Raw genomic sequence first — 24,955 nt, forward strand, 5'->3', positions numbered from 1 at the left:
CCCCCCCAGTTTTCTTAATCATCTTTATGGTGTTTGGGTTTGTGAGGAGGGAGGTAGAATGGCATGAGAGGTATGGGTCATCTCAAAGTGAGGATCCACAGAGGGTGGTATTAATTATTAAGCAGACAATAAACATTAGTAGTGGTCTTAACAGGAAATGCTAATCCTGCAGAAAGCCTAAAACCCAAGCCAAACGAAAACTTAACAGCCTCCTTCCACACAGGAAAAAAACCAAAAAATAAATCCCGCAAACAGCATTCCCCCTCCTCTAGTACTGTGAATGAGACAAACTTATGTCTGTTTAATTTAAGTCCTTCCACCCTCTTCGATCACCCTTCAAGTCTTCTGTGTTCTGTTACTGATCCTGGGGAGTTGCTCCATCGGGATTCAGTGCTTCTGTCAGTGGCGAACCTTTGAGCAAGAGCAGGCAGGGCTGGTTATAAGACTGTGGCTCTCAAGCTGAGCCACTGACCATAGCAGCAGGCTCCTTAATTTTCTGTTCTGTTGTTGATCCTCCAGGAGAGGAAAGACACTGTGAAAACTGTTTGTTCTTCATCATTGCCACTTGCCTCTGTTCCACGTTTTTTTATGCCCATTTTCCAGCTTATGCTGACCTAAATGGTAACAAGCAGAACTCCGTATTGCAGAGCCCAACGGACACTTTCTAAGAAATTATTTTCAGTAAATACATGTACCTTTTGGTTCATAGTAAAGACATGCAGAAATATTTTATCTTTTTCACTAGTAAATAGGAGCTACAGGAAGAGATATATATTCTCTTGTTCTGTTTTATCTTTTGAGGAAGACAAAAGAAGGGTTATGTGTATATTAAGATTAATCCCCCCTTTTTTAAACCTTGAGATTAATTATAAGTAAATCCATGTACAAATTGCAGAAAACACTTGATGTATCCTTTTTATGATATATATACTGTGTTTCATGTTCTGTAGTGGCTTTAATTCTCAACTAGAGTAGACATACAGAGAAAAAGAAAAACGTTGGCTGTTACAAAGTTTTGTTTGAGCTTTTTAAACTGAGTGATTAGCAGAAATAATGACCCTGTCAGCCTTAATCACATTAAAATGTGGTTAACATCATTTAATTTTTTCCACTTAATATGCGAAAATTTCCAGTAGATTTGCAGTGAAGGCCATTGAAATTCCATTAGAACAAGAATAAAAATTTCAGGCATCATTTATTCAGAGAGGGAATAAAGGTCTCAACTGAAAACTGCTGAATCTTTCTGTTAGGGAAACTATGAATCATTGCATTGAGCAGTAACTTCAGCTTCTGTAGTACCAAATCTGGGTTGCTTTTGAATGAATGGAATGCATTTGTAGTGTGGTGCTTTTCTGAAAATTGCAGCATATAAGTTTTGCACAAATTCAGTAAGTGCTTTCTCTGTAAAGGATTATTATGTAGTATTTTGTAATTGCTTTAGAACTGGGGAAATAAATAATTCTGTTTTAGGCACCTCATCACTGTGAAGTTTCATACTGTGGATTATTTTCACTAAAACATTAAAAAATGCATCTTTTTATGATTGATATGCAATGTATAGTTGTGGTTTCTGTGTGGTAAATAGCAGAATGAGGACATGTGCAGCTACGACCAGAATATGAAGTCCTATCAAGTCTCCTGCACTCTTGGCATTTCTGGTTGCATGCTCCACAGCATGTATTGAAAGTACAGCATACAATAACTATATGAATGCGCTAGAGAAACTATCAACTGCATCTTTTTCTGAGAGAAATTTCTCTTTATAGGGAAGATACAATATTAGCTTTACCATGTTTGTTTACTCCAATTAGGTTCCCAATTTTTGTCCTCTGCCTGTGTAAAAGGAAGATTTCATCTGATAAGTGGAGGCACTAGATGTACAACTGTACATTCTCTAGACTCTACCAAAGGACTTGTATTGAATACTTCTTTAAAACATATACTACTGTATGTATCTGATAAGACGTATTTCCGTTATTGATTTTTTTTTTTTTTTTTTACTAAAGTAACTATACAGTGAATTAGGGGCATCTCTGTTTTTTAAATTGATATTTTGTTCCAGAGCCTAGTTTCAGCCTACTACATAATTAATTTGTCCTCTTTCTAGTGGGAAAAGTGGATTTGTGCTGAACACAAATTTTTAAATTTCACTATTTGTATGATTTATTTTTTAAACAAAATGTAAGAAAGTGTGGCGATAAATACTTAATGTAGTGCTAAACACTGTGATATATACAGTGGCTAAGGAATTTTTCTTTGAAATAGCTGTTACTAAACTTAAGAATTGAGCAGATCTAACAGAAATTTGGAAATGCCTCTGATCCAAATCTACCTCTGTAAATTGAGGAACTAAGGAAACTGAGCAGGAGGTGGGTCCCTGGCCAGGACAAGAACTGTTAATCCAGCAAATGAGATAAGAGGAAGTTGGAGTGTGGGAATGAACAAAATCTGGGGTAGGAGGGCAGTGCAAATTGGGTGAAGAGGTCTCTTAAGTTTTGGGGGTCACATTTGGGAGCATCCTGCTAAAGAGCTATTTGACCAGGGTGGAAAGCTTTGAAGACTGGAGAATGACACTGGGAAAAGAAAACACTGAGCAACAGAATGTGAAGAACTGTCGGATGGAATGGGAAAGTGGCCGTATTTTAGGAAGAAGGGTCAGAAGAGACTGTACTCGCTCAATTTTTTTTTTTCCTTACAAAACACATGAAATTCGGAGGTAGTGTGACTTTTTGTTTCTGTGCTCCTAGCAAGTATCTGTGACATCTTATAGCAGAATGCCTTACCTCTTCCCAGTTTCTAGTCTGTTGAGGGGCCAATACTCAGTGTAGCTCCATTAGTTCAAAGATAGGTTTGTGTAATGGATATGTAATAAGTACATTCTTTAGAATTTAACATGTTTATTGGTTGCTTTTTTAGAAATTGGAAATCATGTACAACCATATTAAGTGTCTTAATGGGAAGCACTTCAAAGTCAGAAAATGTCAGAATGAAGGTTGCCAATTCATTTCAGAATCCATGTCCTGTCCCAAAGAGTGTTCTGCTCATGTGTGTACCAAAGGGCTCCCTTTTCTTTACAGCCAATCTTGTTTTGCTCTGTGCAAAAGCTTCAGCTTGAGAATTCAGTAGGGTTGGGTAGGATAGGAGACTTCTGATGATGGCATTCCCTTCCTCTGGAGCAAAACTTGATACTGATGTAGAACTGGAGGAGGACAAGAAATGGCTTTATGTTAAAGGCATATTACATGCCTGGAGATTTGGTGATGGAGAACTGGATTTTAGTTCTCTCTTTTACATTTCTGTTTGTGATGCCAAGTAAGAAAATTCCATTAAAATTTTCACACATTTTTAAATAATCATGTTTTTAATTTTCTTCATTTGACCAATTAGGGTAATGAAGTCCAGTGTTCTCATTAGTGCTATTTCAAAAATGTGTACGTTGCACAAATTTTGAAATGGCTTGCTGTCAAGCTGTGATACAAGTACTGCAGTCACCTCTTCTGCCTTGCCCATGCTTTCCTCATGAGTGGTACTGGTAACTATACATGGTGTTATGGGCTGCTTTTGACTTTTATTACTTTCTATTTTGGAAGAGCAGAACTCATGAACTCTAGTTTTCCAAGAGGTTGGGTTCTGAAGTGTAGTTTTCCAAGAGTTTGAGTTTTGTTTCCTTACAACAGTGATTCCTAATTTATACTCATTATTTAAAAAGTAGTGACACGGTGCACTGAACAGCAAATAGTGTCATATTCTGTGGCTTGGGAGGATTGCCACAGAATATGATGCTTTATGCATGATGATCAGTCTGCCAGGCTACTGCTGCTGGTCAGGTGGCTAGCTCCAGCCAAGTCAAATATGTGGTGGTTGAGTTCTTCGTGCCTTTTCCCCAGTGGAGGCATTGGTTTTTACAAAATGTGTAGGAACTTAATTTGTATGAGATTGAGACCTCTTTGTCCCCCTTTTGCATTTCTGCATAGCCTTTATGTACTTCTGAATTCACAAAGTGTAGTGCTTCCTTGTAACTATATGGTAATCCCTAAATTACTGTAATCCCTCCTCTGCATTCAGTACTGAACCAGTTATTGTTGGTAGCTACACAGTATAATGACTTTCGTAAATTAATTAAGGTTTTTTTTAACAGTAGCTTATTGTTTTGCACTTAACATTGGAGGCTGTTCACAGAACCTTGCTGCTGCCCTGGGTTGAAAATGTTCTGTTAATTTCCAGCCTACGTTTTCCCATGGCTGGCTTATTTCATTGGTGGTTCTGGCAGCTTTGTCCTGTAGATTAAATAGTATCTTATCTAATTGGTGTTTACCTCCAGTACTTATTTAAAGTAGGCATTATCAATTTTCTCTCCGTCTCTGTCATTTGCATGAGGTCTCCATTCCTCTGATAATCTTAGACCTGTTCAGAATTTAGCTGACCACAGCTGCGCATAGTACTTCACATGCTCTCATGAATACCTTATACGCATCCTGTTAAACAAAGAGAAGCATTTCCAGTAGGATTTGTAGATTACATTTGCCTTTTCCCCGTTGCATTGTCTTGATGGCTTAGAGGTCCTCTGAAGAAGACTAACCCATCATGATCACTCTTCTATGTCACTTCCAATTGATAACTTTCCTTGAGGACAATGTCTCCCGCTCTTGTATCGAACGTAAACTTTGCATGTAACTATTGTTTATGTCAAGGTCATTAATTTATTTAAAAGAAATGAGTCCTAAATTTGATTCTTGTGAAACTTGATTAACGGTATATCCTTAAACATCAATTTGTCTCCTGTTACAGATCCAGTGCATTACTCAGTATGCGGTCTGTACAAATCCACTTCCCCCTCTTCTCCAGCTGAATGAATAGTTTCACACACAGCACACTATCACATACTTTATAGATGGATTTCTCCTGCATAGAAAATGATACGTCATATCAATGAGAATAAATTTATCAGGACATGCTTTATTTTTTCCTTTAAAGCAAATTACTTGTGTTTACGCAAGGTTATTTTCTGTGATCGTTTCTTCTTTGATGGTGTCATTGCTCAACCAAAGTCTAAAATAGGGTTGTATCTGTTGATGAAGTGATTCTTTGGTGGAGAAATGGATAGACTATCATGTCCCAGAATAACTGCCCACTATGGTGGGGTTTGTTTTAGTAATTTTCCTTTGGCTAGGTCTGCTTTTAATCATCTATCACTTATTAGGGCTCTTGCCTGCTGAGCAGGCCTTTTCCAAATTTAAATTCTATGGCATTTCTAAAACAGAAGAAGAATCCATTTCAGTGTTAAAAAAGGAATGGTCCTTTTCATTGGTTACTGAAAACTTTTCTTACAACTCGTGCTAAAAGACTGTAAGTGATTGCTTTAAGCAAATAAACAGTGTTTCTAATGGTCAAAACATCTGGTTGAAAGTTGAATAATTCACAACTTCACTATTCCTTTGGGTGTATGTATTATTTTAGTCTTCAGTTGCATGATTAGATGAAGTGTTTCCAACTGCTGTTTTGTATAGAAAGGATGAATATACAGAAAGTAGAAATCATTTTATAGAGGCTGTTAGAAGTCTGGATTTTTTTTTTTTTTTCCTTAGAAGCTGATTAATGATTTACATTAATTTTTAATGACAATGCACATTTATGTCATAGGTTTTTTCTTTTTCGGTGTAACTGTATATTGGACCACATTACTTATAGTATATCCCGTGCATATTTGAACTACTTTGAAAAAGTGAAATGATGTGATGTTTAGCTACAGAGAAATGTCAAAAACAATGCATTTATATGATATGAAAGATTTGCAAGCGCAAGCTAGCAATTGATAGTAATATTATAATTAGCTCTTTATACAGCCTGTTTTTTATTCATGAACATTTTCATTTATGTTGACAACTATCATGTATGCCACCACACATGGAGCCTTTTCTTTACTCAAAAGAGACTGAACGTGAATTAGTATGGTTTTGGGCTTATGTTCTGACTTTCTATTGAAAAATGGTTTCTGGGCCAAGTCATAAAAATTAAAGTAGCTTGCATTTTAGGTTTGTTTTTTTGATCCTCTTGTTGCTAGCGCTACTGTTTGTAAGGCCAGACATACCACAGAGCGCTGTAACTTCAAGGTGAAACTTCTCAGTCAAATAATTTTTCGTTTTTAAAATTGCTGTGGGTGTTGAGTTCATCCTAATTCCATAATCAAACTGAAGATAGGTAAACTAGGAGTTCTATAATAAATCAAATTTTAGTTTTGTGTTTGCAACTAAAAATGTTTTGTACACACCCACCCACAGAATAAGAGTATTTATTTCTGACAGAAATTTATTGTCATTCCATTTTCAGCCATAAAAATCTGTGTCTAACGGATCCTTTACAGTCCCTCAGATAAATGAAGTGTCATTTCAGACACCAATCCAGATACTTATTTCTGCTTCTGAAAAAAATCAAAGTTAGTGTTCCCCTAGGACAAGTATGTTTTAGTAGACGATTCAGATATTGTTAATTTTTTTCATTTCATCATGGTTTAGACAGGTAAACAGACTGTGTCTGTAGAATTCAATGCTTTTGTGACAGCTTTTCAAATTAGAGAATTTCATTTCATACAAGGCATCTCTGCACACTGAAAAACCCTAACTCATTTAGTGTTTTACTTGGACATGGACATGTTCATATGACAGTATGGTATATGTTGTCGTATTTATTAGACAGCATTTTGGGGAAATATATCAGCAGGAGGTAAGACTGAGGCATACCACATGATTTTAGATAAGCAACTTGGGCGCTTAAGGTCAGGGTTAGTTTCTAAAGCAGCCTATGAAAAGGGGAGAGGGAAGATGCTTTAAGAAGAAAGTGTGAACAGGAGCCCTAATTTAAGTTCCCTGAATTGCCCTCAAAACTATATAGGGAGCAGAGTGAGATTACGTATCTAAATCAGGTGTCTGGAATTAAACCTTGTGTTCTTTGAGTTGCTGTAGTTTGAATATTGACAATTCAGCTGAATAACTCCTTCATTGTTATACTGAGAACTTAAATTGTGTTATTTCTCTGGATAAATATCAGTTTCTGATTTATTGAGTAGCATATTTCAGCCTAATAACAAGCTTGATGTTTTCTTCATCAACTTAGTCCAGTATCACCAGCTTCTATGATTCTTATTACTAGTTTCATTAAAATGTCACTCCTAGTATCTTGTGATCATAGAATGTTTGTACTTGGTAACGGTCCAAGGGGACGGAGGGAAGAAGCAGGATTTATTATTTCAAATCTAATGCTCTTATTGTGGTAATATTTGACTCTTGCCGTTTTAATACGTACATAGTTTTTAACAACTGATGGAGGGAAGAAGAGAGCATTTATGTGAATTCTGTGGTTTGAAGTGGCTCCACAATTAAGAATTCACAGACATGTATGAGCAGGAGGGGATATTTCATTAAGAGAACTGCGGGGTAATATTCTGATCCAGTTTGTTTAGGTTTCATTGAATTGTTGTGTGACATTAGCAAAAGTCAACAATAACATGTTTTAGTCTGTGTTTGTTACTCATTGCAGGATTTATAATTAGTACTAGTGGAATATATTTCCAATTACTCTTTATGGTGTCTTATTTAAAATGTTGTTAGTATATATTTATTTCTTTACATAGGAGTTTTATGTGGGTCGTATTTTTCTGTTTGGGAGTATGGACTTGTGTTTGCTTGTGTGCACATAGTACAAAGAAGAATTATAGAATATAAATTTTAAATGGTGTTGTCCATTGTGCATTTCATGTAAAGTTTCTCTTGTTAAGGCATCAAATGTTTTTTTGATCAAATATTCTATTTAAGCATGGTTTATAATTTTTTTTAAATCGGTTTATGTGTTTGAGACTTTGCTATAATAGCGTTGATATGAATTTTCCAACTTTTTTGTACAGGACCCTTAAGAATACAATTTTCCATGTGTCATAACTTTTGTCTCTTGACAAAGCTTCTTAAAATTATCATGCCATAATGTAAATCTGACTATGGAATAGGGATTCTTTCTACTAATCTTTTAGTAGTATCTGTCGTCATCATTTTGCACATAAGCCTTGTGACTGAGATTTGCTCCTTCTGCTATAATTTATGAACGAGCATTTGTTAAATTATTTTGTTATAGTTTTTGAGATAATGTTTCAAAACTCCTCATTTTTATAAATGATAGCAAAAAGAATGACAAGATGGGACTTTCCAAAGTCACTTTCTGTGCTGGAGCCTGTTACACCTGCAACTACGAAATGTAATGTGCATGATTTGTTGTAGTCTGCATTGTTACGCAGTTTCATCAGTATTCCAGTCTTACTGTGCTTGATCCTTGCTGACAACAGCGGCCATGGTTTTTTGGGTGGGTTTTTTTGTTGTTGTTGGGGTTTTTTTTGTGAGTTAAGACAGAATTAATTTTCAGAATTGACAGACCAGGGAGAACTAGAGACTGTGAGCCTTTTATTTACCAGCAGATATTACAGCAGCAGTGTAGTACTGTTTTCATTATTGTTTAAGTCATAATTGGTTTTGATCACTTTAATGGGGACCATAATTTGGGTAAAGAGGTATTGCTGAAGTTTTGAAAGTTAGATCAGAAACTAATGTTTTAAAAATGGATTTCAAGATACTTATTCTTCATGAATGATACTTCTTACAAATGTTTAAAATATGGTTACCTTGACTGACGTCCTCTTAGATGGAATTTGCTGTATAAGGTACTGAAAAATCTTTTCTTACTGGGAGCTCTATACAGATTAGCAGAAAAGTAATTCTGGATTTTTTTACCTACTTCTCTTTGTCTTTCTACCATCTTGATATTTTTTAATTCAAACTTGGTTGTAGGTCAACTTGATTTTTGTACTGTGCATGCTTTATTTCTCCTAGTTATAAAAGTATTTTGTCCATTAACTACTTGTCTGTACTCCATTTACAAGTAATATCATGTTCTCTGGTATTATTTCTATCAGAGTTCCAACATTTTGCAAACCTAAAGCAGCTAAAAAAGTTTCATGTCAATTAAGCCAAATCTTTATATGAAATATGTTCCAAAAAGTAGTCAGTAGTATAAAGTTGTAAGTGAAGTGTTACGTCGTTCTGTGTTTTTAACATACCATTAAACAGCAAATATCTCCAGGTAGCTTTCTAGACCAGATAAACTGAGAACTGTATACTACTACAATATTATATTAGACAGTTTATTAACAGAATTGTATCTTGAGGGCATGAAGTGCTTTCCTATGAATTTCCAGAATATTGCCTCTTCCCCCCTCCAGTCAACTAATACTGTTTTCTGTCTTGAAGAATCTGTTTCAGGTGATCTTATATGGGATAATTTTTACTCAGAAGTCATGCCATATGCAAGCTTTCTTCAATAATAAACACCAAAATTCCTGACTGAATTTGGCTTCATGGCATTACTCTTTGTTTTTTCTGAGTGGTAGGCTCACTTAAGGCACTCCCACCCTTAACGGTCTTCACTTGTTCCTGCACCACTCTTCACTTACATTGGCACAACTAGTTGTAAGGATACATGGGAAAGTGAATTGGTCCAGCTTAAAAGAAAAGGAGTGTGGAGGGGTGATATGAAAGAAATAAATTCTCCCTCTCTCCCAAACCTGCTTTTTTGCCAGATTGTTTTTGTTGATGAATAGCTTGAGTATGCCTGCAGGGAGTGCTGGTAGGGTCCCTGCTCCATGTGCAGCTGGTAGCAGAAAAGCAAATATAACATCTGGATGGATAAGGAATGGGATTGTAAACTCATGGCCAGTTGATGAAAATGTTTCTTTAGAATCTGTGGTTCAACATGAACTAAAATAGTAGGTGCAATACTGGTCATCTCATCTAACAAATGATTTTTCATAATTATAAGGGATTTAAGATAATAGCTGTGATGGAGATCAAGGCCCTGGAAAAAACTTGCTTTGACACAGATGAGACAGAGCGCCTGGGATTACTTACATTTCAAAGGAGAATGTTAAGGAAAGTTATAAGGCCAACTGTAATAAATGGTAAATGACAGCGTTGATCAGGAACTTCTTTTCTTGATCCCACATGAGTTGAAATTACAATGAAGTTAAGTGTGAAATCCAGATCTGGCAGAATGAGATACTTTATATACCTATTCTGTATAAGATTCCTGAGATGATGGGATGTGTTGCGAGTCCCCAAAAATATTGTGGTAAAGAATTTTAAGGACTGTTTCACTGTGTTTCAAGGCTCAAGTCGATCTGTGTTGGAGATGTGAGTGATGTCTAACGTGCGAGATAGGTTCTCCACATTGGTAAGGTTCATCTGCATGCAGTGAATAAATACTGGAGGGGCGTCAGACTCTAGGAAGGTATGGAGGAACTTAAAGTGTTCAGGATGCATAGGATAAACGAAGGCCTCTTGTTCCTTGAAGGGCTGAGAGGAGTTTTCTGGCCAGGGAGCAGCCCAGAGCATGGAGGCAGTGCGTTTGTTCTGAAGTGTTACTAGAAGGTATTTGCAGGTGGGGGGTGGGAAATGGCCTTTTGAAATCTAGAATTGCTGTGTTCCTCCTGACCATCTGAGAACAGGGAATAAAGAAATAAATTCATAAATGACACTGATGATTTGAAATGGGATTTCCTAGGTCAGTAACAGGTACTCCCAAACCTGTAGATTTCTTGTCTTCATAAAAAACAAACTGTCATGGTGGGGAAGAAAGTATGTTTTTATTCTTTAATGTTTTCCTGTTTAGTCTTTCTTTCTCATTATGTAGTGCAAGAAGAAAGGGGTACCCTAAAAAAGGCAGGTAGCAGTAAGAGTTACAGCATGTTGATCTGTTACCACAGAGTATCACCTGTGCTTTCTGCTTCCTGTTCTTAACTTCTGCCACTGACCTATTTTGTAATACAAAATTATTATATACACTGTTTTCATCATTTTCACCATTCCATTCCTTTATTATATAAATTTGGAATGAAAGCTTACTGAGGCTGTGAATGTTTCTTATTTATACAAAAATACATATACATGTTCATCTGTATGTACAGCACTGAGAACAGTGGGACCTGATCTGTGCGGAATCTGTGCATGCTAACAGAATGGGAGAGAAGGACATCACAGATGAACTGTGTCATGCAGTGCTGGTAGCTAGGTAAATTAGATCTTTTTCTCTCATCCCACCAAATCAACTAAGCCTAGTGGTACTCTCATAGTAGAACTTTTTGGGACCTAGCAAAAAAGGAATCATTGCCTAATTTATCATCACTTTAGATAATTTGTGGATGATGGGTGAGTCTTCAAAAGTCAAAAGAAAGACACAAAGAGGAAAAAAGAAAGACAACATTTTTAAAGTCAATGATTTTCCTTTAATTTCAAGAAGAACATTGGAACAATTCAAATGTGCCTAGAAGCAAGTCCATGTCGGCTATTTATTACATGTCTGTGTTGTCAGATGACTAATATTTTGTTTGTGATAAATTGAATGGTCTTGCATGTAGTGAAAAATATACTTTAGTACATATTGGGATTTTTATTAAGTCCTTAAAGGTTTCAGTGCCTTACAGCATTCTCATAAACATGATAACAAATACTGGCTAGATGGAAACTACTGAAAGTTGAATGTGCAAAGCTAGTTGGAAGATAATACACACAGCATAGTTCTCAGTGGTTCACTTTCCAAATGGAAGAATATCTCATTATGAGATCTGCAGAAGCGGCTGCTCGTTGAATACTGTTACGTATTTCCATTAATGAGCTGGATGATGAGCATTCTTATTAAATTTGTAGATGACCCCAAACTAGGAGATGTCCGGGTATGTATAGAACAAAATTAGAATTTAGGAGCATCTCAAGAAATAGAAGAAATTATTAGGAAAAAAAGAGCTAGAGTACAACTTAAGAGAAGGATCTTATGCAGGAATAATCAACTATGCAAATATAGTATTAAGAATAGCTAGTCAAGCAGGGTCATACAATAAGTTATAAACTGAACGTGAGCTAATGTTGCAGTGCTGTCACAAAAAAAAAAAAAAAAAAAAAAAACAGGAGAGTCACCTGAAAAATGTGAGAGTTAATCCTCTAGCTATTTTTAATGCTTATAAAACGTTATTATTGAAACCTGTGAGGAGTGCATTAGGTACACAATGTGCGTGCTTCCAGGAACTTTCAGACTAATTGGAGACAGTCCAGAAAAAGGTTCAAAATCAGAAGTAATATGTGACTTACAAGGAAAGCTCAAAATAAAAAAGACAGACCTCAGTTTTTAAGTGTGTAAAATGCTGCTGTAAAGAAATAGGGGGTGTGTATTCCCAGTCCATAGTGTATAGGGCTCAGTTAAACTAATGCATTTAAATTGATATAAAGATGGCTTAGGCTTACACATACAGAAAACTTTTCAACAGTGGGGAACAAAGCACTGAACAGATTGAGTTCGGAAGGTTTTAAAAATCTGGGGTTGGTCAGAACTGCCAACAGGAAGAGCCTGTTGGAATTGCCTGGTCCTCTTGTTCTCAGTCCTATCTGTAGGTCTCTTTTTCAGTCTTTTGTATATTTTGATCACTTGCTTTGATCTTATCTCGTTATCTGCATTTGTTTCTTTCTGTCTTGTGGTGCTGCCTGGTATTCTTCCCTGCCATGTTGTTTTGTTTCTGCTGAGGTTTCCACTCGTAGTTCAGGTGTAGAACAGAAAAACAATTGTTTCTCTTCCATGAGTAAGATGGGGGGTTTTTTTGGTCTTGCTTGTACAAAAGCATACTTCACCTTTCTTCTCAGGGGTCAGTTTTTCAGATCATCTTGTCTTGCAGGTGTCCACTGAGCTTAAGTTCTCTCTGCAGGTTCTTTCTTCCATCACTACTTCTGATTTCCATCTGAACTCTGTCTCTGCTCCCAGCTGGATCTCTCATGTGAAACTCTGTCAAATATTGATTTGTGGTTAAGGTACATTTAGCAACTTTTGTACTACTGTATTCGGTTGTCTGCAGATTTTGGTTTCTTCTGCCTCAAGAACCATCACCATTTTTAAAGTGAAGCCGCTCCCTTCTGCACAACTGCCCTTTATGATGCTCTGCTTATTGGCCTTTCAGTAAGCGCCCTCATTTTCAAACCTTTCTCCAAGGTCTGTTCTGCATCATGATTTAGTATCAGGAGTTAACTCTGGTGATTGTCCTTCTGGACTTGAAGTCACTGGCTTCTTTTGTTTACTTTTTCCTTGTCAGGGTGATGCAGAGTTAAAAACTGGAATGCTTTTAAATAATGCCTTCATAAAATTTTGGAATTTAGTAGTGGCAAGAAAACATCTTGGTCTTTTTTGAGTTGTTAGTAGATGGGCTGACATGATTTTGTCCTTCCTTATCAGCCAACAGTAACAGTGTTGGGTGGAAGTGAGCATTTTAATTATTATAATCTTGGCCAGAATTTTGAGTGCTGCCTTCATTTGCAGGTTGTTCAGATCTAGTTTTGTTCCTTTGTCAGGTTTTTATACAGCTGTCTTTTTAATTAAGTTTTCAATTCAACTTTTATTTAAGATTTTCTTTTTGCCATCACAGAATGAATGGTTGTCTTACTGTCTCTTGGGCCTGTATTTTTTTCCAGAAAGGATTTTTTGTTCATTTGTGTCAAATAGAATCCAACTTCAGTTCAGGAACTCTGTAGCTGCTGTTAGCACACTCCTCTCCACAGAGCCACCTGGAGGGAAGAACCAAGCTGCCTCAATGGGGGAAAGCTGTTGGTCCACTAGTGCTCTGAGAGATTCCTCAGTTATTACTGAGTAGTACTAGAATAAGCATTTCTTCTTTCTGCTTTACATTTTATAATCAGAATTTAGTTTTAATAACAGCACTTTTGGAAACTGAATTACGAAAGAGGATATTTTTAATTGCTTTTAGTGTGTACGCTGTTTTCACATAGTTTTCAATTTACTTTGTCAAGTGTTTTCATCTTGAGCAGTTTCTTATTTCTTAAAGTAGTCTCAAGCTGTTAGTCATGGTCATTGGTTCAGCCAGTTCTACTGTTTAGTGTGGCTTTTTTTGGTTTTTACTTTTCATGCTGTGACATTTTAGGGTGTTGTTTTTTTTTTTTTTAATTTGAGATTTTCTTGTGTTAATAGTCTTTTCTCCTAGCCTAAAATCCAATACCCTTCATCATTCATTATCAAGCATTGCATGAAATAATGGAGAGATACTCCAGGATTGGCTTAACAAAGGCCCAAATGGGTGTACTAATGCTGTCCTTTTACAACCATACAGCGTTTCCATGGAAAAATTGTGTTCAAATATAACAGACTTTGACAATTGTTACTATGTGTTAAGAGAATTTTGTTCTGTTTAGCACACTTGGTTATGTCTAACAGGAAAGCAAACTTGCACTATTACTTTATTGATTATTAGTTAAGTATTTTTTCATTGGGGAAAATTTCATTTAGAAATATATCAATATTTATATTTGGGTATTTACTTTTTTTTTTTTTTTCCTTCATTTTGATCACAATTACGGGAATTCCTTGCTAGTTTTTAGTAATTCCCGTGACATTGAAAGTCACAGAAGTGAAAGACTCAGGCAGAGAACCCGACTGTCTGTACAGAGTGGGATGCAGTACCTTATTCTTTTAGTGAGGCTGTAGCAGGTCTGATGTCAGTCACTTCAGAGACCTTTAGACCTCAGTGCTCATTTATTGCTAAAATGTACCAGCTCTGCTCCTGCATTATGAAGATCATCTGTCAACACTTTGAGATATTCTCCTTTGTTATTAAGCTTGTGATGCTCTACACTGTCAGGTTTTTTGCCAATTATAGTTAAGGTACAATGGTGTATTCACTGGATCAAAGTCTCACACTGGCGGTAGAGGAATGATTTGTAAGTCTTTATTCATCTGAATTGTACAATAGAATACCTGAGGAATGCAAATAATCCCTCTAAGGACTCAATAGAAAAGCTGTTAAAATGACAGTCTAAGACTATTATTATTCTGAATTGGTGTTTTAGCCAAAATGATTATTTCTTATCTTGTTGTTCCACAATAGTTCTTAGTTTATTAGTTACAATGACCGTATTTACCAAACAGAAGTTGAATCCAGTTTTTGACATTACTTTTATGTTCATTTAATTTTTCCAAGTTTGCATGTTTCATTCTGTCTTTCATTTGGTATATTATTTAATTAGTCTAGATTCCAGTGTTAGATACTTTTTTTTTTAAAAAAAAAAGTATGCACAGATGTTTAAGTACACTTCTGAATAGCACCATTTCTAGATACATTTTCTGTAAAAGGCTGGCATTTTTAAGCTCTGAACTTTGATATCAGTGTGTTAGCCAAAATAAATTAGTTAACTACAAATGTCAGTTTTAGGTGCTGTTAAATGTCACATGTCACATTCAGAAATGCACCTTAATTGTGATTTTCTGTTCAGACGTTTCTGAAGGCAACAGTGTTTCAGTATCAGTTCTGGATACCAGACTATATTTTCATTGGATAACTGGAGGAAAAAAAGATTAGTATAATGAGGATTGAAAACCACTGACGGGGTATTTACATAAGTAAATGATAGAAGACCAGCCTCATATAACAAACGTGTGAAAACTGTTGAGTGAACTTTTATATTCTTTGTCCCATCTAAAACCCTACTCAGTGGGCCATGCACTTAATCTCATAATAGCTCTGATCCCCTGCTATTTTCTTTGACAAATGTGTGTTGATGAACTTGTGGTTCAGTTCATTTTTTTCTGAAGTGACATTTGCATTGATTATTTAAAGGTTTGCAGGCCACAGTTTCAAAGCACTTTAGTATAATAGCAGTTAAAACCTTAGTCTAAATCTTGGAGATTAGCAGAACTAAGAAAAAGAACTCAGCAAGCATAAAACCCTGTGCTGTATGGTGGGTGCTTCAGGTCTGAAACATCTACAGCACCCAAAGTACTGTATTTTGTACTTTGATTCTTAGCATACTACAGGAAGTATTCCCATGCCTCTTGTGTTTTTCTGCTGAGCACACAGAATTGTCATTCTTACCATTCACACCTGTTCGGAAATAGTGCCCTGTAAATAACACTGAACTCCTTACAGGTAATTGATTAATATCTCCCTTAAATTTAAAATAAATAGTACTTGCAGTCATGAATGTGATACCTATGTTTAAAGATTGCTTAAACAGCTGCTACAAAGATTTTTCTTAATTTTAATAGGATATTGAACATTCAAAAACTAGCACCATACATCTCTAAATTTGTAGTTTCATTCAACTAAAAAAACCCATATTAGATGTACAGAAAACTACTACTGATGCTCCAGTTATTGATGATCAAGAGAAATAAGAAAGTTGATTCTTTATTTTAAAATAATAGTAGTATAATATCTAGAAGCTTTGTCCTGGGGAGATAGTAGAAAGATGTGAGAAATTAGTAGAAGCGTGGCTCTGTATTCATTAGTTCTGGCGTACTCCAAAATCAATACCCAGAAAAAGCAGGATGCTGCCTGCTGTCCAGGAGTTTATGGAGTGTAGTGTTCTTACCTGTCTGCTAGTATCAGCTGCCCTAGCCAGCGAGATGCTTTTTTTGGAGGGAGTGGGGGGGTGGGGAGAGGAGAAACTGAAGACTCCTAGTTTTACCACATTTGATAAATATCATTCTTGGAAGTCTCAGAAAAATGTACATCCACAGATCTACAAAGTTTTATTCAGTTAACATTTTAGATTGCAAGTTTTTAACCTCTACCAAAAACCTAGTTGTTGTCTCAAATTATGCCTATTTCTGATAGATTAAATGCCAAACAGAAACCAAGAAACAGTGAAATGTTAATGGAGTACACCTGAAGCAATTGCTGCCTGTTAATGCCTTGACCTTGGAAAGCAATACACAAAAAGATGGCATCATAAAACCGTGCAATTCTTATGAATATGTATGTGCTACTTGATAATAATGAATGTGGTACAGCCATGCATGCACTACAAGATAATGTTGTGCCCTTTGTTGTCTACAGGTTGATAAAAATTAAAGAGTGGGTGGACAAGCACGACCCGGGTGCTTTGGTCATTCCTTTTAGTGGGGCCTTGGAACTCAAGTTGCAAGATATGAGTGCTGAGGAGAAACAGAAGTATCTGGAAGAGAACATGACACAAAGGTTAATTAGCATTCATTTTCCCTACACTTTATTATCAACTATTTCCTTGCAGTAATTTAATTGCTTGCGCTGATAGAATAATAAATGACAGAGTAATTACCATTATAAAGAGAGAATCTTCTCCTTTCTTTACCATGAGACAGAGTGAAAAGATTTATTTTAAATTAAGTTTTTAACTGTCATCTGTCATCTCTGTACAGTGTTTTAATTATAACATAGGTATTAGTTATGTATATTTTTGAGAAGGAATGATCACCAAAACTGTTTCGTCATCCATGGGGAATAGGGACAGTGAAGAAAATTTTGCCATAATTTTTCTGAAGAACTATAATAAATTGTTTCAGTATTGAATTTCAGTCAAACAGTTATGCTTTCATGACCTGGAGTCCTGAAAATTGCATGAGACCAAAAGTGCTGTCTGATACAGTGATTTAAATTTATCCTATATTTCTGTAGCCTGCCAAATAAACAAATCAAAGTACTGTCTTTATGATTCTGCAGTAAAGAAGTAGTTCTTCTGAAAAGAGTTCAAAGAGAAAGGCTACTATGATTATTGCTGTGTTTAAAAGTAGAGTCAGCATCTTCAATATATGATGTCTTCCCATGTAAATTGATTACTTGGGGCATTTAGCTGTTTTATGTGTGTATGTTGAATGAATTGGATTCATTTTTTTTTTTTTCAGTGCTTTAGCAAAGATCATTAAGGCTGGATATGCAGCACTCCAACTAGAATACTTTTTCACTGCAGGCCCAGATGAAGTGCGTGCATGGACCATCAGGGTAAGATTCATACTTATTCATCAGCTATATCCAGTTCCACACTATTGAATTCAGATTGATATCACTGACTTTGAAGTTTGTCATGGTGGCGGTTAGCTAGTCATTACAGATGAGGTTTTTGTCCAGGATAACTTTAATTATTTGTGAGCTGCTGAACAGTGAAAGTGGAGCTGCATTGATTGAGGCAGGTAACAATTGATTCTGCCTATTACATAGTCTGAATTTCTTCATCCTGTAGAATCTGTCTACCCTCCTCCTGTGGTCAGAGATAAGACGTACCAGTATTGTGCTTGCTTAATCTGTGTGACTGGGTTTGTCTGCAGTGAAATTGATGTTGCTTTTCATTTTGTATTCACTAAGTTTGTTTGGGTTGCGGATGGTTCATTCCTCCTTTGCTTTGCTCGGATTACATTTTCAGCAATAAAAGCAATATAACATCATTATATTCCTCATGGATACACAGTTGGGCTCAAAAAACTAAAATCAGTGTGCAGTAATTCAGGTCTTTTACTGACTTAAATAGCTAGACCTAGTTTATTTTGATAGTTTTTAATGTTTATCCAGGAACTTATGTAATGCCTAAAATTATTTTATGTATTTTAAATATTGATGTAGAATGATTATAGCCATACAGATAGACTAATTTATTCCCAGAGGACAGTAAGAGCTGGGCTGTAGTGGTTTGCCTTTGAGTGTAAATATATTATAATATAAAGATTAGTGTTGAAAAATATTTTGAAATGCATGTAGTTACAAACTCTGTCTTAAAAAATTACAAAAATGTCAACTTTTGGAGGTACAAATCTGTCATTGAGCTTTTATTTTTTGCATGAGTGTATTTAGTGCTGTGCAGTGAATTTCAGTGTGTATTTAATTTCATTCAATGAAATTAATTTGTTTTCATTAATCAACATAATTTCCAGTAAATCTATATTTTTATTAATACTGCTACAGATGTTGTGTATATATTTTAACACATTAAACTTATTTTCCTAAAAGTATGTTTATTTTTTTAGCCTTTTCATCTCATCTCCTTTTACAAGATAACTGCTAGCTGAAGTCCCTGAAATAGCTACCAAAATAATATAAAAGCAGAAGTTTTGTTGTTCTGATTCTTACCATGTTTTTTAAAAGCATATTCTGAAACTGCACTGTTTTCAGTAGGAGAAATACTTGCTCTTTATTAGAAAATTTGAAAGCTGGTTTATCTTAAGACTGATTGTAAGTATCTTTGATTTAATGTGCAAAGATATTTAGTCAGGTAAGCATCAGTGAGTAGCCATATTAACCCAATACATCTTTTATTGTAAAAACTGTGCTTTACAGTGTCAGACTCCTTAGCACTTTAACATGCTTTATTAAGCAGCCTTTAGGTCACCATTATTTCTCAAATTTCTCTCCATGGTTGTATGTGCACAGAATGTATGTCCTTGTAATTTAAAGCATGCGGTTGTAATGCATTCTTCTCCATTGCATAAACTAAAATTATCTTATAATAGTTGCCTGTGATTTTTTTTTTATTTATTTATTTTTTAGTGATTCAGTTGTTGACACTTTGGTAAAAATACTCATTTTGATCTGTATTAGACTTACTAAAATTATTCTGAAATAAAAATAAGCAAATATGTAGTAGAGCTTGAGATCCATAAATAATTTTTGATTACAAATGTTTGCCAGTGAACGTTACCATTTGATTGAAATTATTTGGATGTAAGTACAAGTCTTGAGTAATTCAGATTTTAAAGTTATTTAAAAATCTTTATTTTTCTCACTTTCTGTATGGAGAGCTACGGTTCGAAGTGAATCTCAGAACAAAACATAATCATAGCTTCTAAAATCAATACTGCTGTTGATACCTATTAGGAAAAACAAAGCTGCCTTTCTTTAATATCTGTTGGTTTATCTGTGGCAAAGGTATCTATCTGTATGTCCCAATACTGAGAATTACCTAGCTGTATGCATGACATTTTAAATGATCTGAAACAAAGTTTCAGCAAATCCTGAAAGCATATCAAAAAGGAGAAACCTCTTTCCTGCAATCAGTCTTCTTAAATGCAATTAATTTTCCTCTGGTCTTTGCTTTGACAGAAAGGGACGAAGGCTCCTCAGGCAGCAGGGAAGATTCACACAGATTTTGAAAAAGGATTCATTATGGCTGAAGTAATGAAATATGAAGATTTTAAAGAAGGAGGTTCAGAAGCTGCTGTCAAGGTGAGCTCCCCATCTTTTTCTTCTCCCTTCCTCCATATGTGCCATTTTTCCATTTCAAGTCTATTTTTCACTTAACAGTCACCTCTAGCAATAGACCAGAATTTATTTTCATCTTTTACTTAAGAAGGAGTTCAGATGCACCCACTTACTGAACAGGAATGCAACTATTTCAGTATCCAAGATATGACAGTTTATGGACTAGATGTCAACACTAAGACCAAATGCTATGCTAATTTTTTTATCACGTTAGTGTTCAGAATTTAATAAGCTTTTAAATGAATTTGGTTTTGAAGAATCAAATTTTTAAGATGAGGTGGTAGATTTTTTAATCACCTCTAAAAGAAATGCAAGAAACACAGAAAATATTTTTCTTCTAACTGTGTGTCATCTTGTTTTGAGTTTTCAGGAAAGGTATTACAAATATCGGATGCAAATAGTTAAGAAAATATTATATTATAAAAATGTGCACTTTTTTCAGGATTTGTGGATTCCACTCCTAGGCTTTGATAGGCATAATTAAAATCTTAAAATTTGCTATTTCAGTATTTAATTCAATCACCCTTTGATTTCTTATTAAAAAATTACATGCCTTGCTTTGATTGTTCAGGGTGCCATTAACAGTTGTACATAGTCCGTGAAAATATATTACAAAAGGTGAAGTTTCCTAGCTACTATCTGCTGAATAGACAGTGAATATCTTTAATGAAAAACTTTTCTTGAGCTCACGCTTCTTTGTAGTGACACTTCTATTAAGAGTTTTATCTGCTTTCTCAACACTAGAGGGCAGAGACTGATTGGGTGCCCAAAGTTGTGCCCTTCTTAGAGCTGACAAATTATATCTGATTTGAAGTTATTAAATATGAAATGAACTTGTACATATCAGATGTCATAAGAAAAGCTGCTGTTCTCTGTGTTGCTATTGCATTATTTCCACCTTTTTTAAGCAGAGAAACTTCCCTTTATTTCATACACATTTGATTTCTTATTTGGCATTTTTGATGTTTTATTAAGATTTGCATTTTATAAAATTGCAATTACAAAGCACATTAGTTTGATTTAATCAATCTCGGTATTTGAAAGCTCCTACACACTATAATGTGTTAAAGAATTTAAAAGGTTCAGCTTTATTGTTTGCTATTTGATAGCTTGAAAGGTATGCAAAACTATGATTTCAAATTCAGCTTATTCTCAGTGGTATCACTAAGGAAGATCATACTGAGCAGCGGGACTTTAATAGGTTTGTTTGAACCCCAGGAAGTGAGGGAAAAAAATCCCAGTATAATTGGTTCGTTGCGGCATGTGAACTGCCTTATGAAAAGGGAAGTAGAGTTGTAGTTGTAAAGTGAAACCACAGCTATAAATAAATCTGATATTCTGCAGTCAGAAACCACTTTATGTAACCAAGATTCAAATTTTGCCAGCAACAGTTTTTGATGCTCAAATCTGAGTGTTTTCCCTGAGAAGCTACATCAGTTAATACCTATTAAATTAATCTATAAGTATTTTGCACTTATATTTTTATTTACTTTTCACGGTGTGAGATTCTAAACATCAGGCTTCCATGATCAAATTTTTTTTTCCTCATGATTAAGTTTTTATTGTTTTGAAGTATCTGTAAAGCAAGCATATTTGCATTTGTTACTCAGTTTTTAAATCAAGGTTAGAAAAAAACCCTTGCTCTTAGAAAAATGTGTTATTACTCTAGTCTTTTCTAATTTGCATTTAATACAATGTTTCATGCCATACACAATACTAATTACTTTTATATTGCTGGTAAATTTCAAAATTAAATTTGGGAGCTTTTAGGAGTCAACTGAAATAACAGTGGTAATGGGAGTTGCTTGCTTTGTATGTTATCAAGTTGATCGATTTTTAAGTTTGATTTTGTGTGTGTCTAACACCAGTACAGCATAACTAATTTAATGCCAGTGCTGTGAACTATACACTGAATAGCTCTGTGTGGGCTTTGTAGTCTACAGGGATATCACATTATTAGCAATCATATCTGCTTAGGCAAAGCTGGCTTCTACAGATGGCTGCTTTCAAGTGCAAATGAACTGGTTAGACGTGTCTTGTTTAATACATACTCAAGATTCACAAATGGGTATTGATTTTTTCAACCAGTGTTTCTGATAGCAATGGAAATGGATTAAATGGTCTCTAGAGAATTTAAAGGAACACTGTCACTTTTAATTAACTGTAAACTGGTAACAAAAATACATAAACTTGCATTAGTGTGTCAAAATGTATTTAATTAAAGAAGTCTATGCCACTTTGACAGCATGCAATAGTGTGCTAAAAAATCTGCATTGTTACTTCATGGAGGTCAGGTTTTTTTCTACAAATATTTGTGAGTAATAAATGTATTCAACTGTAAAATGTTTCTGTACCTGTGCCTGCAGCTCATGCTTGCTGATTATTTTTACAGCACTGTTTTATTAGTGTTTATGCCATCAATTAGTCTAATTACTCTTGACTTTGAGCATTATTAGGATCTTCAAAGGAAAGAACTACTAAGTCTACTTGAAAGTAAACCTTTTATAGTCTAAACAGATTTCCGGGGGTAAAAGGGGGGAGTATAAAAACATTTGCAAAGTACTTTTTCTTATTTATTGATGGTGTCATATGGGACAAGGTCAATTACGATGGCACTATATATTTATTGTTGAGGCTATTTTATCTGCAATTTTCTGTAGGCTAGCATCACTGGTGACAACATTCAAATAAGGAATGATAGCAATGAGGTTATCAAGCCTCTAAATTTCTAGACAGCAATATGGAGGAGTACGTTGCTGTACAGAGCAGGTTTTGTGAAAGAAAGGTGTCTAAGTTAACTATGTACCATTAATCTGATCTGTTCTACTGCAACTAAGGTCATTAGTTAACAGCTTTCCTGTAATGGGATCTTAGCATGCCACCACTGTGATAGTGTCATTGAGAATAATGGCACAGTGAGGTCTTGCATGGAAGCACTTTCTCCTGCAAGAGAAAACTTCAAAACAGGAACGGTTATTGAACTAAAGCAGAAGCTCTCGACTTTTCCATATTGTGGATCACTTTTCAAGATAAATGCTTCTGCAGACCACCTCCTGCCCAGTCTGTCAATCCTAATGCCACAGCTTCTCTGTAGCCTCTATAATACTAGGTTTAATTACAACAAGATAAAGATAGAAAAATATAATAATAAATTCTGATGCAGAGAGTACTGATATTTAATAGATTCCTTGACTATTTTCTGCTCTCAAGTACAGCATTTTCATAATGAATTTTCTTTTCATGTCTCTGGTCTACATGCCTTCTCCTGTATCCTGGTTTCACAGCCTATCTGCTCTTATATATGTCCTTCTGAAGCAAATTTCTTCTAAAGGAGATTTCTGACAGGAAAACTGAGCCTGTGTTTTGTGCTTCTCAGTCCTTCATTATCTGGGCACAAGCAGACAAGAGAGCCCCGCTCGAAGCATGAGGCATGTACGGTTGTGACTTTTGCATCGTGTTCCCATCTTTAGTTTTGACAGTACTCGTTTGTCCAGCTGCTCAGAAGTAGTTCGTATAGCAGTCTAATAGCCATGCAGCCATGATGCAAACTGTTGCCAATCGTCCTTTCCAGCAATATTGTTTTAGATTCCTGCCGCCAGTGTTTGCCATCTGCAGGTTTTTTAGATGAAGAAAAAGAAAGCCTGGAAGCTGGGGAAAAAAAAAAAAAAAGAGTTGTTTGTGTCCCTTATCTTAAGACATGCTGGGGTCTACATATTTACCACTATATAATGCAGATGGCATTTAGGCACCACCAATTCAGTGGAGGTTAAATTATTTTTCTATATATTTTATATGTATGTAAAACCAAATTCTGTCAAACTGAGGAGTGTTGTGGCTGTCAGACTCTGAAGCTGAAGCAGTACCATTTCTTTACTAAAATGTATTTAAGTAATTACCATTTGAAAATACTATAAAATGTCTAATGAAATAACCCATTTTCCTTTTGTCTGTTCTTTTTACAGGCTGCTGGAAAATACAGACAACAAGGCAGAAATTACATAGTGGAGGATGGAGATATTATCTTCTTTAAATTTAATACACCTCAACAACCCAAGAAGAAATGAGTATCAGATGTTGTTCATTGCTCAGAAATAAACTGTGCTGCTTCAAAAAGCATATGAATTTTTATTTAGGATGGAATATCTGGAAACAAAAAGCATACAGTTTCTACCTAGGGAACCTCCCCTCCCCCCAGTGAAATTATTCTTGTTTGTTTTGAATTAAAATATGGCACCTCCAGCGAACATGCAAGTTCACTAAATGTGAACAGCTTTGCATTTCAAACGATTAAGACCCTACTCCAAATTGTAGAAGCTTTTCAGGAACCATATTACTCTCATGATACTTCATTAATCTCCATCATGTATGCCAAGCCTGACACGTTTGACAGTGAGGACAATGTGGCTTGCTCCTTTTTGAATCTACAGATAATGCATGTTTTACAGTACTCCAGATGTCTACACTCAATAAAACATTTGACAAAACCAGCCTTGGTGTGTTTGGGGATGTCTGTATTGACTGACTGTGGTGTGCTGAATGCGATACGGCACCTGGTGGATGCTGATTACAGAATTTTAAGACGTGTATGATACAGTAACTGGCAGTGTGGGGCAGCTGCAATTGTATCTCGAAAGTGAGTCTTTCATGGGAATCAGAAGATTAGGATGCCAATGATTTGTCTCAAAAAAGTTAATGAATTTGTAGATGGACATTCACTGAAAGATGATAGTAAGGATAATAAGAACGATACAGCGTAAATTATTTTTACTGGAGAGAGGAAACATGTAGAAAAATCATGTTATCTTTGAGACTGAAGCGTCGTTGTTCAAATCATTTTAAAAAAGTATTTCATTCTTGCCTTGAAATTAT

At 35.4% G+C, this 24,955-nt stretch overlaps 1 protein-coding gene across 1 annotated transcript in view; it reads left to right on the top strand.

Moving 5' to 3' along the window:
- The window catches only part of OLA1 (Obg like ATPase 1), a 101,074-nt gene extending 76,501 nt beyond the window's left edge, over nt 1-24,573 (top strand). Inside the window, exons 8-11 of the mRNA XM_026852437.1 lie at nt 16,919-17,059; nt 17,743-17,839; nt 19,928-20,050; nt 24,049-24,573. Of these exons, the coding sequence (XP_026708238.1) occupies nt 16,919-17,059; nt 17,743-17,839; nt 19,928-20,050; nt 24,049-24,150 (463 nt within the window). The 3' untranslated portion in view covers nt 24,151-24,573. The remainder of the gene's footprint in view (nt 1-16,918; nt 17,060-17,742; nt 17,840-19,927; nt 20,051-24,048) is intronic.
- The last annotated feature ends 382 nt before the right edge of the window (nt 24,574-24,955 follow it).

Source organism: Athene cunicularia (assembly GCF_003259725.1).
Source record: "Athene cunicularia isolate RWA chromosome 7 unlocalized genomic scaffold, athCun1 chr7_part1, whole genome shotgun sequence".
In the NCBI taxonomy this organism is placed as follows: domain Eukaryota; kingdom Metazoa; phylum Chordata; class Aves; order Strigiformes; family Strigidae; genus Athene; species Athene cunicularia.